Source organism: Urocitellus parryii, chromosome 9, assembly GCF_045843805.1.
Source record: "Urocitellus parryii isolate mUroPar1 chromosome 9, mUroPar1.hap1, whole genome shotgun sequence".
Lineage (NCBI taxonomy): Eukaryota > Metazoa > Chordata > Mammalia > Rodentia > Sciuridae > Urocitellus > Urocitellus parryii.
In genome coordinates this window covers 117,214,698-117,231,751 of record NC_135539.1, presented here as the reverse complement: position 1 = coordinate 117,231,751, position 17,054 = coordinate 117,214,698, and the positions used below count along the sequence as shown (strand labels likewise).

Sequence of the window (17,054 nt, the reverse complement as noted above, 5' to 3'; positions counted from 1 at the left end):
AAGGCCTTAATGTGGGCAATGCATAGTAATGCCAAGCACTTCCACAAGAGCTTTTGCAGTTGTCTTGTTCACCTGAAGGTGTCGCCATTGAGCCAATGAGTGACCCACTGCTTAGGTGGCAACACTTTAGCCCAGGACCCCAAATGTCCTGTTACTCTATTTCTAACTTAAAAGTGACTTCTGCCCTTTTTTGGTATATTTGCACTAAAATGTTAAGTAAAAATAAGTACCATAATCAACATCTGTTAACACTTGCACAAAATATATCTGTGAAAGCTTTAAAGATACATTATGGATTATTCCCAACCCAGACAGATCTCTGAGAGTCAGGGTTCAGGTAATGATATTTTAAAAGCCACACAAGTGATACTGATGTGCAGCCAGTTTGGGAACTCTACTCTTAACTAAGAATAGAATGTCTGGATCCAGATCACCTGGGTTCATCATTTACCAGCTGTGTGACATTGGGCACATCAACCTTTCTGTGCTTCACTTTTCTTTAAGACAAAGACAATAATAATACCCACCTTAAGATTGATGTGAGGATTAAGTGAATTAATGGATATGTATTTAATAAATGATAGTTATCATGACTTTTATACTGTAGTCCCTTTTATCCACACAGGATACATTCTAAGAATCCTAGTTGATGCCCCAAACTGTGAATAGTTCTGAATCCTACACAGACTATATTTTTTTCCTATATATGCCTGCCTATGCTAAAATCCAACTTATAAATTAAGCATAGTAAGAGACTAACAACACAACTAATAGAATTATGGTCACAATATACTGTAATAGAAGTTATGTGCATGTGGTCTATCTTTCTTAAAAGAGTCAAAACAAATATTAATACATCAGAACACAGTTGGCTGCAGGTAACTGAAGCCTGCAAGGGAGGACTATAGTACTTAATGAAATTATGCACCGCTCTTGAGAGTCACTGGAAAATGAGTTCCATGCCTAGTCAGAAGCCGTTGGGCATGTCTGCAGTTCCAAACAGGGACTCTTCTCTCCTGGGCAAAGGTAATCCTGTGTACCCTGGCTTTGGCCCCTGTTGAACCAACTACTGGGGTCTGGTCATCACATTCTATATTCCTTTTTCCTTTGCCCAAATACTATAGTTCTTCACTCTCCAAAGTCTTGCAGAAACCACGAACAATTTATGCACCTCAGCTGCTGCTTTGTTACATAAACATTAGGTCAAGAGCAAGACCCTGAGAACGTAGCTCCAACCAACTGAAACAGATGGCAATAGAGCCTTCTAGAGGCCATGTTCCCCTCATATTTATTTACCTGGCAGGCAGCAGAATGAGCCTGTTTTGCTTTATGTGCAAAACTTTCCTCCCAGGCCAATTTTCTGGTGCCCCCAATGACATATCACAAAATGAAATAAAAGTATCAAGAACAGTAATTTATTCCTGAAATACATCTTCCAAGTGCTACAGATATCTGCCACGTCGACCTCTCAGTCTGAACCTGAGCTGTCACCCACATTAAATTACTTTCTAAATCACTGGTAAACTTTACATCATAAAATACCATTCATAGCCACATCAATCCAACCTGAAATCTGCATTACTCTCTTGACCCGAATTCCTAGATACCAACAATTCACAGATCGACCAGCTTGGCTCTATCAATATGCCTCACTCCAGTGGTGTATTACTCTAATAGATTACTGGAGTCGCAGCTCACTTTGTTGATGTATAAGAGCAATACGTTAGGAAAGCCCTGGCTCACTTGGATGATGTATGGTTGAAATGGTCGTCCAGGAGAAGCATGCTGGTGATGTATGGCCCTAACAAGGGCACCAACTGGGAAAGGACAAGTTCAAAGTGGGTTCTGCTTAGCTTGTAGAGGCAAAGAGAAATACAACATAGGTCCCACCAGGCCACATTGCCCCTCACCTCCCAAGTTCCATGTTTGCAGGAGAGAAAGTAGCTGTACATGCCAGGAGTCAGCACTCAAACACATTTGTCTTAGTAATGTTCATTTGCACTTACAGAGATCTCTCCCGAGGCTTGAATGGGATCAAAGGCACACAGATGTGAATATATGATGCATTTGCATAAGGACATCATCCATTCTAGTAATTATGGTAATTTTTCTCTCTTCCCGCCTTTTCATGTGTCCTCTCTGTTGAGACATTCAGCTTCTCACCTTCTCATAGACCTACTTTTCCAGTTCCTTACATTTCAAACTGGGGGTTTAGGTTCTTCCTCTACCAAAGCATTGATTAAGTCATATTGTCACAGACTCTGACTTGCCTGTCTTTCCCCTAGAATACGAGCTCTGGGGAGGAAGTCCAGCTACACTCACAGGTATTCAACTGATATTGACTGAAAGGTTTCCATAAAGGAGGTAGGATTGCAAGAATGGGTAGGACTAAATGAGGTAGAGAAGAGATGATATTTCTTACGTCAATCAGAACTTGAAAGCCAGCATTTACAAGGTCCATGAGAGAGAAAAGTTATGGTTTGGAATGGGATAGTTGTAGGAGTCAAATGTCAAGCTCTGTACTGGATTGTGATTCTACAGTATGATTCTATAAACTGAAGTAAAAACTAAAGGTTCTTAAGCAGGAAATGAGGAAATATATTGAAAGATCTCAGAAGATTCTCATGAAATGCCAGTCAGAGATCAGGAAAATCTATGAGTGAGGTCATTCACCAGCAGCCTCTGGCCACAAAGCAACAAAGACCTAGCGTTCCTACAATAAGAAAGAAAGGGTCCCCGCCCCCTGAAATACAAGTTTTAGAAAATCCTTTAAGAGGGGGTGGGTGCATGTCTTAATGCTGGGAAGCAGCAACTTTGGGGTTGGATTTAATTGAATGGATTAAAAATTGCATTGTTACAGAGCTAGAAAAATTTATGTATGAAAAATGATAATAGCCTTAAACTGAGTACAAATAATACAAGCATGTGAAGATGTAATCATTTGTGATGTTACTTGTAAAAAAAAAAGTATATATACATATCTTTTGAAGTGTTGAAAGGAAAATAGTACTTTATATTCTTTATCATATCACTTTTTGTAAGAGTTGAATATATTTCTGTTTATTTTTCTATGTTCTGTTTTGTAGACTTAAGAAGTGTTTCAAACATATCTGAATGTACAAAATAAGAGTAAATGCCCTACGTGGTGTGATGCTGCATTACATATAAAACTGTGTGCATATATTAAATTTTGTCTCTTGGGGAAAAAAAAAAGGGGTATGTGCTAGTCGGCTTTCTGTTACTTGTAAAGACAAAGGTTACTTGTAAAGAGAGGTTTATTTAATTTATTTAATTCAAAGTGTTGGAGTTCAAAATCCAAAAGCAGGTGGCCCTGTTGGTTTGGCCTCTCGTAAGTGGATGTTGGCATATCATGTGGGAGCAAGGAGTCATATCTTGAACTAGAATGGAAAGAAAAAGACCAGGTTCCACAAGTCCTGTCAAGAGCATACCCTCAATGACCTAAAGACTTCCTACTGCGCCCCACTTCCCACTAGTGCCACCCTGGGGACCAAGCCTTTCAGACATGGACCTTTGGGGAACACTCAACACCTCAACTATAATAATAGAGGCGAAGTAAGAAACTTCACAGAGGGAGGGTCAACAGAGCCACCCAGTCAGATAGTGGGAACCATAAAGGAGACGGAGCGATGACGAGGACTGTGCAAGAGAGTGATACACGCAGCAGTTGGGAAAGAAAAATGTGTCTGACGAGGCAGATGAAGGGGAGAACTGGAGAAGGAGCCCGTGGGGCTGAGGCTTGTGTATTCCCCAGACAGGAAAGTGCTGGGGATCCCAAGATAATGTGTGGGTAAAGAACAGCGAGAGTCCAAGCCACACACCTTGGGGACTGCAAGAGCCACAGAGACAGGACCAGTTGGGTAGGAAGGGAGTAGAACAGCATTTAAGAAACAAGAGAGGGACAAACTATGGAGAGGAAGAGGCAGGACAATTAAGCATTTAGCACTGCAGGAAGACCAACAGGAATCAGAAGACCCCGAGATTATTCACTCCAGCTGAGAAGACCCTCTTGAAGCATCATTCTGCCAATGACTCCCACCTTGGGCTGCTCTTCTATAAATTTTCCTTAATGTCCAACACATTTTATTTTACTTCAGCTGGTTCTAAACTGTATACATGTTACCAGAGTGATTAAGCTTTTGATGTGTTTCTAGTCACATAATCTAGGCTGATGTGGACTTGCAATGGGGACACATCCTTCCCATTTCTTTACCCCTTAACCTCAGGATAAACCAGGGGATGTGTTGTCCAAAGAGGTTAGGAAGGATATGAAAACTATAGGGAAATGAGAAAGGGACAGTCTCTACATGGGCAAAATTTTTCATACTAGAATCTTATGTTGTTCTGAGGATTTTGCAAAATGATACTCTTCCTTCTAAAATTCAGCCAGGCACAGTGGCACATGTCTGCAGTTGCTGCTAGTCCAGAGGCTGAAGCAGGAAGATCACTTGGGCCCAGGAGTTTGAGGCCAGCCTAGACTACATAACAAGACTCTGTCAATCAACCTATCAATCAAATGAAAGTAATTGAGATACCATTGAGGACCAGGAGCCAGAACTGAACATAAACACTAATGGTGACAGAAGGAAGGTTACAGGTTTTGGTATTCAACAAACCAGAATCCCTGTGCCTCCTCTAGCTGTGTGATCTTGTGCTAGTTACTTAATGTCTTTCACCCTTAATTTTGTTAATCTGTCAAAAGGTGGAAATAATGGTACCTTATATGAACAAGGGTACCAAATGTGAACATATTGTGAAAATCAAATGAGATCATGTTTAGAAAACACTGAATCCAGTGTAAATCCTCAACAAAGTTACAGAATAAGCCATAGAAAATATTAGCTATGATTATTTTTGTTAGGGAGGACACATGGCCAGAAGGTAAATGCTGTTCATATGGCTGATATGTCCCAGGGCTCCTAAGAAGAGGAAACAATGCTTCATGGACATTTCAGGATGATCCAGGAGGCTGTCACTTGCAGAAGTCATGAGTTGCCTAAAAGGTTTTTCCATCTTAGAAAGTCTGAAACATGGTAGATTCAGAATTAGAATCTGTGATCCTCTGGGCTCAGGGCCATTCTGCAAAAGGAAATGTGCATAGTCTCCAGGAGCCATCTGCTTAATCAAAACAGTGTGCCCCTGAATTGACTTGAGTAAATCAGCACAGTTCTGGTGTTTCCCCTGTGCTCAGTGAGTGTTTCTAGAGGTCTTCTGAATTAGAAAGTATAATATTGTAAACAACTGGGGATCCAACGAATTGGGTATCTCAGATGTCCAAGACATACGGCGGCCATCTAATCTTTTTCAAGTTTCTGTGACTTAACACCAAAAATGTACCAAGCCTTAAATAACTGTTGAAATAAATAATTGTTGAAATGAGTGAATAAACCCAGCTACCAAACGATATTAAAATTAACCAAAGAGGTACACTTTACATCTAAGAATTCCATACATATTGGTCAAAGGAAGATGAAAAAACTCAGCATTGATTATATCGTGCAATGACCATAACTTGCAAGACCCAGAGCACAGACTTACCTGATGAATCATGCACAGAAAGATGGGCAAATCCGCTTTCTTTGAACTGAACTGAATTATTGATACCCACACCTTTTCCCCGTCTCTGTGAAAAGTGAACTCTTATTTTCCGTATGTAGGCAACAATTTGAAATGCTAATTGGAATATAGTCAGGTTTGGCAATTTCAAGTATTCCAGTCAGCTAACAGGACAAAACAATTTTTTTGCTGGGGCTGGGATTGTAGCTCAGCTGTAGAGCACTCGCCTAACATGTGCGAGGCTCTGGGTTCGATGCTCAGCACCACATAAAAATAAATAAAGATATTATGGCCAACTACAACTAAGAAAAATAAATATTAAAAAAAAAACCCACAATTTTTTTGCTAAAAAATTCAGACACACATCACACTATATCTTAAGAGCAGAAAAATATCATTCATTTATCTTTACATCAGTTTATTATCATGGTACAAAATGTTGGTAGATATATTTTCAAATACACCATGTTTAAAAGATTGCAATAAAACTTTGTACATTGGTACAAGTGTGGTCTTTTACACTTAATAAGGATTCTGAGGTTTAGTAATGGAAGAAAGAATGGATAGCCATACTTACCAGCAGTCAATTACCCTCCAGGAGTTATTCCTACGTTTTTCTCATTTAATGCTCACAAATAGTCCATGAGGTGGGACTTTTCTTCTTGCAGATGAGAAAAGGAGCATGAAGACAATAATTGTCTAAGGTTATGTAAATTACTTAGCAGCCTGAGATTCACACTCCAAATGTGTGAAAAATATGTCCAACTCCAACACTTTATGCTCTTTCTACTACAGCACATGGAAATAAATCTACAACCAACTAAAGAAAGGTACAACAGTGTTGAAGAAAAACTGGCTGGGTTGTAGTTCAGTTGTACAGCACATGCTTAGGATGTGGAAGGCCCTGGGGTCAACCTCCAAGACTATAAGAAAGGAAGGGAGGGAAGGAGGAAAGAAAAAACTAAGTAGCTGTCATATTTATTTAGTGCTTCCTTCCAATTCATTTGATAATAGCTATCTTTAGTATTGCAAATCAATGTAAAGCTATTATAGCACTTTTGAATCAGGAGTTAATGTAAATTTTTTAAAAAATAAACAAAATAAAAAATCTTAGACCAAGAGACAATTATGAAGCTGACAAGATTAAAGGCATTCTCTTTATAACATGTCTTTTCAGAGCATATGATTTTAATAGCCCATATGTTTTCAACATTCCCTCAAATATAGTATAACAAGTTATTTAGCATAAATATATATATATACAATATTTTACAAAGACACTAAAATGTTTTTGGCCATGAAATCATGAGTTTTGAAAGCAGAAACTAAAGATTGATATCAAACTACAAGATGAAAACTACCATTCTGATACTTTGGGAAGTTTTGAAAGGAAGTACAAGCTTCAGGAAAAATCCTTATATGTACATCTATACTCCATCAAACTTGATAGTAAAAGTGCTACTTGCCAGAGCACTGACAAAAATATAGAACTTCACAAAGAATATAAGCTCAAAAATAAAAGAAAATGAAACAAATTTACTACACTGAACCATTTTAAAACATCTGAAAAGACCATACTTGCATCATTAATACTGTTCTACCATGACCAGAATCCATTTGCAATCTCTCCAACATGGAAATCATCAGATCTGTTCAAGAAACTAAGAGTTTCAACTAGTTACACCCTTTGTGCAGGTGGTATCTTTGTCTGAAAAAATTATTCTCAGGAAAATGATAACATCATTCAAGCAGAGTTACCAAGCATCTTTTCAAATCACACACATTTTGAGGTAAAAAATGTAAGACTATTTCCATGATGTAAGATCCTACAAGTAGAATATTATATTTATTACTTGATCATAGGTCAATGACTTTTAAAGCTGTGAAATATAATAAGGATTGTGTGTGTGTGTGTGTGTGTGTGTGTGTGTGTACACAGTGCTGGGGATTGAGCCCAGGGGTGCTCACTAACCCACACCCCCAGACCTTTTTATTTTATTTTTCTAATTTTGAGACATGGTCTTGCTAAGTTGCTGAGGCTGGCCTGGAACTTGGGAGGCTGACGCAGGAAGATCACAAGTGGCTGGGATTACAGGCCTGTGCCACCACACCCAGCTTATAATTAGGATCTTTAATCTCCATCAAATCATATACAAACCCTTTCATTACATCTTTAGCAAAGCAAGCACTGTCGAGAAAAGAACCAGCCTCTGATCTCCCAAGTGTGATTCTGAAAAATTTCATTAATTTTCAATTACACTAATACAGCCCCATTTTGAAACATAGGTAACATAGTAAATTATTATGCCAGTAAGTCATATTATTAATATATAATCATACTATTCTTAGGTAGTTATTTATAATTTGTAAAGAAACAAGAAATTATATCTTGAACATGTATACTATTCAAAATGGGAAACCAGTCAACCCTTCAGAAAAGTTTTAGATTTAAAAATGTAAATAAGCTGCCTAGTCCAAGTTGTATTGGCAATTTCACCATAAATCTCATCCTAGCTATTTGCAGAGAAGAGAATGCACAGGTCCAAAGGTATACTGATTATTCACATTTCCACCATTTATGAAAAAATAACCATCTACAAGCAGACTAACGAACCAACAAGAGATGGCATATCAGTGTTAAACATTTAAAATTCAAGACAATTGAAAAACTAGAGACACAACCATTCACTTAGTCCTAAATTCTTAATTTCATTCTCCTGGCTAAATGTTCCAATATAGTAAACACTTGTTTAAAACTGTCAGCTGAGAAAATTCTGAGTTTACATTCTAGCATTTTGAAACCATTCCATAATACTTATCTTGTTTACACCCAGTGTAAGGCCATTGACAGGCTGGACTTCTTTGAAATAAATATACTGATTTCTTTTTATATTCTCCTTCATAAGGAAAATTGCTTACCAAGTTTCTTTTTCATGGATGATCACCAAGTGCCTATGCACTAGCATTCACACCCACTGAATCCTATTGGGCATGCACCCTTCTGAGCTGACTGCTGGGGGCATATTGTCCTGCAGTTCATAAACACGCTTTGGTACACTTTTATTCCTACTGCAGCTTGATTTGGATTCTTCTTCTCTAGTATCTTGATTACAAGATTCTTGGGGTCTCAACAAATCAGGTCGTTTTTCAGATTCAAAACATAAGAGAAGTGACTTAGCTAGAGATTCTAGTTTGCTGTGATTAGCTTGTATTTTCTTCTCACAGCTGTCAACTGAAGTGGAGAGGTCCCTGAAGTCATTGTGAACATCACTGGCCAAGTTGCAAATAGTTTCAATACAATTCTTGAGAAGATGTACATCACTATGGCATTCTATGCAAAGGGAGAAGAAAAAGTTACTACCCTTTTCAGCTTTTGTCAAGTGTTTATTACTATTAGATGACTCCAGATACACCTTAAGGCAAAGTGACTCTTATCAAGACAATTACAAAGTATTCACTATGATTCCCACTAAAGTACTCATCTGCTCCATAAGCAATTATGTAGGCAGAAGTGCCCACATGTATATTAGGTCCCCAGACGTTCCTATGCTGGTCACTAATATCAATGCAACAGCACTAGGTGGGCTTTAGTTAGTGAGCTAGGCTGAGAAAGAAAAGGCAAGACATTTGAGAGTCCTTAAAATATATTATTACTCTAGTATATTATTACTCTAGTGGTGCACCCCTGTAATCCCAGCAGCTCAGGAAGCTGAGTCAGGAGGATCTCGAGTTCAAAGTCAGCCTCAGCAATGGCGAGGCGCTAAGCAACTCACTGAGACCCTGTCTCTAAATAAAATAAAAAATAGGGCTGGGTATATGGCTCAGTGAGCAAGTGCCCCTGAGGAGTTCAATTCCTGGTACCAAAATTAATTAATTAATTAAAAAATATATATATTATATATAAATATATATATTATTCTGATTACAAATTCTACTTAGAGTATTTACCTCTCAAGGCAGAAATGATAACTTGAATGGTTTTGTCTAAGCAATGTTTTAACTTCAAGAATTTTGGGACAAAATTAGACATCTTCTTATAATCCTGGTATCCAGAATCTTCTTGTACTTGAGTTTTGAAAATTTTCTGTATAAATAAATAGTTTTAAAAATATGTAACAGGTTAGATGGAGGTATTTTCAGAATATTAAGAAAGACAACGTAATTTTCTTACCAATGCTTAACTCCATTTCTATAAGCAAAACCAAACCGCAGTATTACTATTTTTCAAAAGAAATAAGACTTTTCAATTAATTTTAAAGCAAAATCCCATCATCCAGTTATGCATGAATGGAATAAAATTCCAGTTCCATTCATGTGAAACTGGATGTGATTGAATTCATAACATGTTGTTATTGAATTCATAAAAGACAAACTTATTTAACTTTTAAGAATTCAACTTTACCCCACAGTCAGAAGGCTGAGGCAAGAGGATCATGAGTTCAAAGCCAGCCTCATCAAAAGCAAGGTGCTAAGCAACTCAGTGACACCCTGTGTCTAAATAAAATACAAAATAGGGCTGGGGATGTGGTTTAGTGGTTGAAAACTCTGGGTTCAATCCCTGGTAGATCAAAAAAAAAAAAAAAAGGCTCAACTTTTCGACTTTATATCCCATTTGTTTTATTGAAATAAAAAATTTCATGGCATAAAAATTGTTCTCCTTTTTAATATACTGATTACATAGTTAGTTTCTATTTTTCTGTTTTAACTATGACATGAGCATAAAATAATCTGTCCACCTCACGTGCATTTTTAAATCTTTGAGCACATTGACTTTTATTAAGCAATTTTTAGCCTGTAATGAATGACTATCCAAGCAAAAGCTGATAGTAGCTGTTAAGAAACAGATAAACTAATATTAATAAATATCTATGAAATCTATTTCTAAAACTAGCAAATTATTATATCCAAGAGAACTACATGTTTCAATTAAACATGTACAAAGAAGCTATCTTTGGCTAAGGAAATAATCTACAGTGGAGCAAAGAAAAATGATTAAGTATACTAAAATGAAATGAAGATAATTTAAAGCTTTTCTTACTATTTTCCATTCAGAAAAGATATTTTCAAGAGAGCTGATCAATTCCATGGCACAAGTTTTCATCTGTTTAGTAACCTGTGGAGAATATTAAAATATTTTATTATACAAATAATTATAGAGAAATATAAAAACTGGAATTGTATGGTACCAGATGGTGGAGGAAGTTCTAGTCTAGAAGCCAGAAGATTAAAATTCTATCTCTGAGATTGTAAATAAATAGCTTGAGAGTACTTAAATAATATAAAAGTGAAATTTTTTAAAAAATAAATTGCAAATTGATTTCTGTATTAAATATGGACAATCTCTGATGTCTGTTTTAGAAGAATTTGCCTTTTATTTAAATATTTATAAGAATAAAATTTCTAAAACTTTCCTTGGAAGGAAGTGAGGTAATTAACAAATCAAGCAAATATTCTCTAAGAACTTTCCAAATATTTTCTTCTTTGATTCTCAATTATGACCTTATGCTTCATATGGTACTGCCCTTATTTTACAAATGAGGAAAACAATCCTGGGTCTTAACTCCAAAGACTCAGATCCAGGATGGGGGCTCCAACCCAAATTCTAAACCTTTGCTTTTACATTTCTCAATGCTGCCCCCTAAGGTGTACCTTAATTTCTGCAGGGGATTCTGTTTAAGTATTTAATTGGCTTTACCAATAGAACTATTCCCTAGGTCAAACACAGATTTTGTTTCATGTGGTTTAAAATAATAATAATAATAATTAATCCAAATTCTTTTTTCCTCCTGACTGCAGCTTTAAAATGTGACTATAGTGCCTTATATGTTTGTGCCCATTTCTTTGAATATTCTACTTTTTCTGTTGGAAGTTCTTTATAAATTTCAAGTATAAGAACATAAAACAAAATTTCACCACAAACAACAAAGTATAACTTTGGCAGAAGGTAGGAAAAAATGAGTAGTTGGATAGAATTCTGCATGAAAATGCAGATAATACAAATTATATATAAGATGGGCCTGATCCCTTTTCTATTTATTTCCTCAAAATAACAACTATACCTACCAATAAACACATTCACATACATTATTTCCTCTTTACTTTCATTAACTTATTCTATATCCTTTTGTACTTATTGATGGAAAAATTCTACAAACAGAATTCCAGTGATGCAAAATACACAAAGTGCAAGAGGAAGACAGAGAAAAAGAATGCATGCAAGCAGGATGAGTGACTTAAGATTTGCAAGGCATTATATTTAGCATTCTTGAATACAGTGCTTCTTATTCTCATATAATCCTCAGAATAATTTTATGGAATAAATATGATCATCCCCACCTTTAAAACAGAACAACTGAGGCACAGATAAGTTATTCAAGGCTAAATGGGAAGTAGTAGAACAGTTTAATGTTCTGATATAAAATCATTGATGTGAATGCCCCTAAAAAAACATTTAGTTCAAGATAATTGGATCAAAAAATGTTTGTTTCCCTTCACAGAAAAGGAAACAATTAAAAATATGAAGTGAGAACCTACAAAATGGGAAGAAAATCTCTGCTAGCTACTCTTCTAACAGAGGATTAGTATTTACACTGTTTAAAGATCTCAAAAACTTCACAAAACCCCCCAAATAACCCAATTAATGAATGGAAAAATGAATTAAAAGAAATGACTCAAAAAAAGGAATACAAATGGTCAAGAAATATATGAAAAAAATATTGAACATCATTAGCAATTGGGGAAATGCAAATCAAAACTACACTGAGATTTTCTTACACCAGTCAGAATGTCAGACATCAAGAATACAAACAATAATAAATGCTGGAGAGGATGTGGATAAAAAAGAATACTTTTACACTGTTGGTGGGATTATAAATTAGTAGAATCACTATGGAAATCAGGATGGAGGTTCCTCAAAAAACTAGGCATGGAACCACCATATGACCCAGCTACACCCCTCTTCAGTATTTACCCTTAAGAATTAAAGTGATCATACTACAGTGATAATGTATACTCATGTTTATAACAGCAAAATACACAATAGCCAAACTATGGAACCAGCCTAGGTGTCCATCAACAGATGCATGGATAAAGAAAATGTGTGGTATAAATACATAATTCATTCATAAAGAAAAATGAAATTATGACATTCGCAAGAAAATGGATGGAACTAGAACCATTATGTTAAGTAAAATAAGCCAAACTCAGAAGGTCAAGGGTCATGTTTTCTCTCATATATGGAAAGTTGAGAGGAAAAAGGAAAAGAAAGGTGGGGGAGCAGGGATCTAATGAAAATCAAAGGGAGATCAGTACATAAAAGGGATGGGAGAGGATGCTGTGGAAGGAAGGGGAAAGAACAAGGGAGGATACTGGCCAAATTATATTGTTATATTGTATGCATGTATGAATATGTAACAACAAATCCCATCAGTATGCACAACTATAAACATGCACCAATAAAACAATGTGGAAAGGAAAAAAAAAAAAGAAAAAGAAATGCTAGCTTCCATTCTTAGGTAGAAGAGTATAGAACTAAGTAAGGAAGAAAAAGACAACCAGAGAATAAACACTAGGTGTCACTACCATACTCCACTCTGCTTGGGAGTTTGTCTTCAGACTGAACTCTCATTGCTAATAGCTGTGACAGAGCTAGCAAAAGATTAAGAGGCTGCAGCAACTCAAGAATAACTTGGGAAAAGATCATCAAGACATAATGATATTATCAGCCTCTTCAATTAAAAAATAATCCACACAAACTAAAATATAAGAATTTATAAAAATCAAATTCACTGCATTATTTTTTTATTAGTTGTTCAAAACATTACATAGCTCTTGACATATCATATTTCATACATTTGATTCAAGTGGATTATGAACTCCCATTTTTCCCCTGTATACAGATTACAGAATCACATCAGTTACACATCCATATTTTTACATACTGCCATACTAGTGTCTGTTGTATTCTGCTGTCTTTCCTATCCTCTACTATACCCTCTCCCCTCCCCTCCCCTCCCATCTTCTCTCTCTACCCCATCTACTGTATTTCATTTCTCCCCCTTGTTTTTCCCCCCCTTTCCCTTCACCTCCTCTTATATGTAATTTTGTATGCCGATGAGGGTCTCCTTCCATTTCCATGCAATTTCCCTTCTTTCTCCCCTTCCCTCCCATCTCTTGTCCCTGTTTAATGTTAATTTTCTTCTCATGCTCTTCCTCCCTGCTCTGTTCTTAGTTGCTCTCCTTATATCAAAGATAACATTTGGCATTTGTTTTTTAGGGATTGGCTAGCTTCACTTAGCATAATTTGCTCTAGTGCCATCCATTTCCCTCCAAATGCCATGATTTTGTCATTTTTTAGTGCTGAGTAGTACTCCATTGTGTATAAATGCCACATTTTTTTATCCATTCATCTATTGAAGGGCATCTAGGTTGGTTCCACAGTCTAGCTATTGTGAATTGTGCTGCTATGAACATTGATGTAGCAGTATCCCTACAGTACGCTCTTTTAAGGTCTTTAGGGAATAGTCCAAGAAGAGGAATAGCTGGGTCAAATGGTGGTTCCATTCCCAGCTTTCCAAGAAAGCTCCATACTGCTTTCCAAATTGGCTGCACCAATTTGCAGTCCCACCGGCAATGTACAAGTGTACCCTTTTCCCCACATCCTCGCCAGCACTTGTTGTTGTTTGACTTCATAATGGCTGCCAATCTTACTGGAGTGAGATGGTATCTTAGGGTGGTTTTGATTTGCATTTCTCTGACTGCTAGCGATGGTGAACATTTTTCATGTACTTGTTGATTGATTGTATGTCCTCCTCTGAGAAGTGTCTGTTCAGGTCCTTGGCCCATTTGTTGATTGGGTTATTTGTTTTCTTATTGTTTAATTTTTTGAGTTCTTTGTATACTCTGGATATTAGGGCAGTATCTGAAGTGTGAGGAGTAAAAATTTGTCCCCAGGATGTAGGCTCCCTATTTACCTCTCTTATTGGTTCTCTTGCTGAGAAAAAACTTTTTAGTTTAAGTAAGTCCTGTTGGGAAAACATATAACGGCAGCAGCACCCCAGAGAAAAACCCCAACATGGCACCTAACGACCCTCTTTCTCCTCTTTTTTCTTTCACTGGTGCGAAACGTTCCTGCCGGCACCAATGTTCAAATCCTGCGGGTGGGAAACCTTAACCCCAATAAGAATTAACTTCTTGGGCTCCGGAACTGACATATGGAAGAGCTTGCCAATAAACGGGCGACCCGTTATCTACCTCAGCCCTGCTACCTCTCCTTAGATCTATATAAACACACAGCCTTTTGTAATAAAGCGGAACCTCTCCGGTGATTTGTGTCGTGCGGCGTCTTACAGTAGTGCCGAAAACCCGGGAGACGGTGTGCTTGACAAACCGAGCCCCGTCTCTGCCACTGCCGTCACCAACGACACATTTCACCCTTGTCTGTCTTTTGGGCACTGGCTCCCTGCACTCACCACTGATCAGGTTTAGGTAAGTTCCCCCTCCCGGGCTCGCCAACTCCCTTCGGGTTCCCTGTGGAGCGCCCCACCGGAGCTGTGTTCAGCCTGGAGCTGAACTTCCGGCCTGGAGCTGCATTCTGCTGGGGCTCTGTCCCTTCCTTCCTTGACTCTCTCTCGTTCCGGTGGAAAAATTTTCCTGACATCAGGTTGCCCTCGGCCTCGACCCTACAGGGTCACACAGACTGCACTTCATTGGTGACGACCGAACTGTGCCCTCTGTGCCTACTTACAGTGGACTGGTCACTTCGGGGACGCCCACGTGATCCTCCATCTGCTCTACGCTTCCAGGAAGCCCCTACAGCCCGGGTTAATTCTTTTTCTCCCTTTGCTGTCCCTTCCTCCACTCTTTAACTACGGGTGCCTCCTCGTCTATACCCAAAAACTCACCACTCAAGTGTCTCCTTAAGAATTTGGCTACTCTCTCTCTTTCCCCAGATCTCAAGCCCAAAATTCTTATCAGATTCTGTACCCAAGATTGGCCCGCATATCCGTTAGATAATGACAATCATTGGCCTCCAGAAGGCTCGTTAGATCCAAACCTTCTTTTCGGGATCTTCTTAACTACTGCCTGCGCCTAAAAAAATGGAGAGAGGTCCCATACGTTTAGCTTCTTGCCCAACACACCGCCCTCTGCACTTCCTGCTCTCCCTCTCAGGTCCTCCTTGCTTGTAAACCCCTCCCTTCCCCTGACTCCACAGATTCCTCTTCATTTGACCCAGCAGATGAACCTCCACCTTATCCCCCAGCCACATCCACCCCTCCTCTCCCGCTACACCCTCCGCTTCTTCCGCCTGATTCCCCCGATCCTCAACCTTCCGTTTCATCCCCCTCCCCACCCCCACCTCTTCCGCTGGTCCCACCTCCTCCACCGCTGAGACATCCCCTTCCCCTCCCTCTCCTTCCTGCCCACCGCCGACTGCCTCTTCAGTCCTCCTGTCACCAGGTTTAAGGGACCCCCTCCTACTCCCATGACGATTGCACCCCTTTGTGAGGTAGCTGATCCTGAGGATGTTATTAGAGTACATGTGCCTTTCTCCATGTCGGACATTACTCAGAGAGGAAGTTAGGCTCGTTCACCACTGATCCCACCACTTACATTCAGGAGTTCCAGTGGGTCCTGCAGGCATACAGCCTTACCCATCACGACGTCTACATGCTCCTGGCCAATACACTTCTCCCTGAGGAAAGGCGACGGGTCTGGGAACTAGCCCAAGCCCATGCTGATGAAAATCATAGGACCAATCCCAACCACTCCACAGGCCCTCATGCTGTCCCAGAGCAGGATCCTCTATGGGATTATAATACCCCTGGAGGCTTAGTCTCGTGACCTTTTTGCTTCCTGCCCCTTGGCAGGCCTAAAAAAGGTCACCCACAAGGCCATTAATTTTCAAAAGGTGCAGGAGGTCATTCAAAAGAAGGAAGAAACACCTCCAGAATTCCTGGATAGACTAACCAAGGCCCTCCAGCAGCACACAAACCTCGACCCAGAAAGCCCTGATGGCCGTCTTGTCTTCATGACATATTTCCTGGCCCAAAGCTACCCTGACATTAAAGCCAAGCTTAAGAAGCTTGAACAGGGCCCTGCTACTCCTCAGACTGAAATCCTCGCGGTCGCTTTCAAGGTGTTCCATAGTAGAGAGGATGAAAACAAACGTCGTAGGCAGAGGGCTGAATACGCCAAATTCCAAATGTTGGCCCAGGTCATTCAGAGAAAGTCATCACCACGACGTCCCAATAAGACACCCCCTGGAACTTGCTTCAAATGTGTAAGGAGGGACATTGGGCCAGGGATTGTCCTTCGCTGAGGATAGCCTCCACCCCTGCCCAAAATGCACCAAAGGGGACACTGGGGGGTAGACTGTCCAACAACCCGGAGGGGAGGTTGGTCAGCCGCCCCACAACTCCAGCCTCTCCTGGGCTTGGCAGAGGAGGATTGACAGAGCCCTGGGCCTTCCCTCCCAACTA

The 17,054-nt window shown here is 39.0% G+C and overlaps 1 protein-coding gene across 1 annotated transcript in view; it reads right to left on the bottom strand.

Moving 5' to 3' along the window:
- Positions 1 to 8,540: 8,540 nt before the first annotated feature.
- The window catches only part of Kif14 (kinesin family member 14), a 63,009-nt gene continuing 54,495 nt past the window's right edge, over positions 8,541 to 17,054 (bottom strand). The window contains exons 27-29 of the mRNA XM_026397197.2: positions 10,613 to 10,687; positions 9,523 to 9,658; positions 8,541 to 8,905 (exon numbers count right to left, since the gene is read on the bottom strand). Of these exons, the coding sequence (XP_026252982.2) occupies positions 8,541 to 8,905; positions 9,523 to 9,658; positions 10,613 to 10,687 (576 nt within the window). The remainder of the gene's footprint in view (positions 8,906 to 9,522; positions 9,659 to 10,612; positions 10,688 to 17,054) is intronic.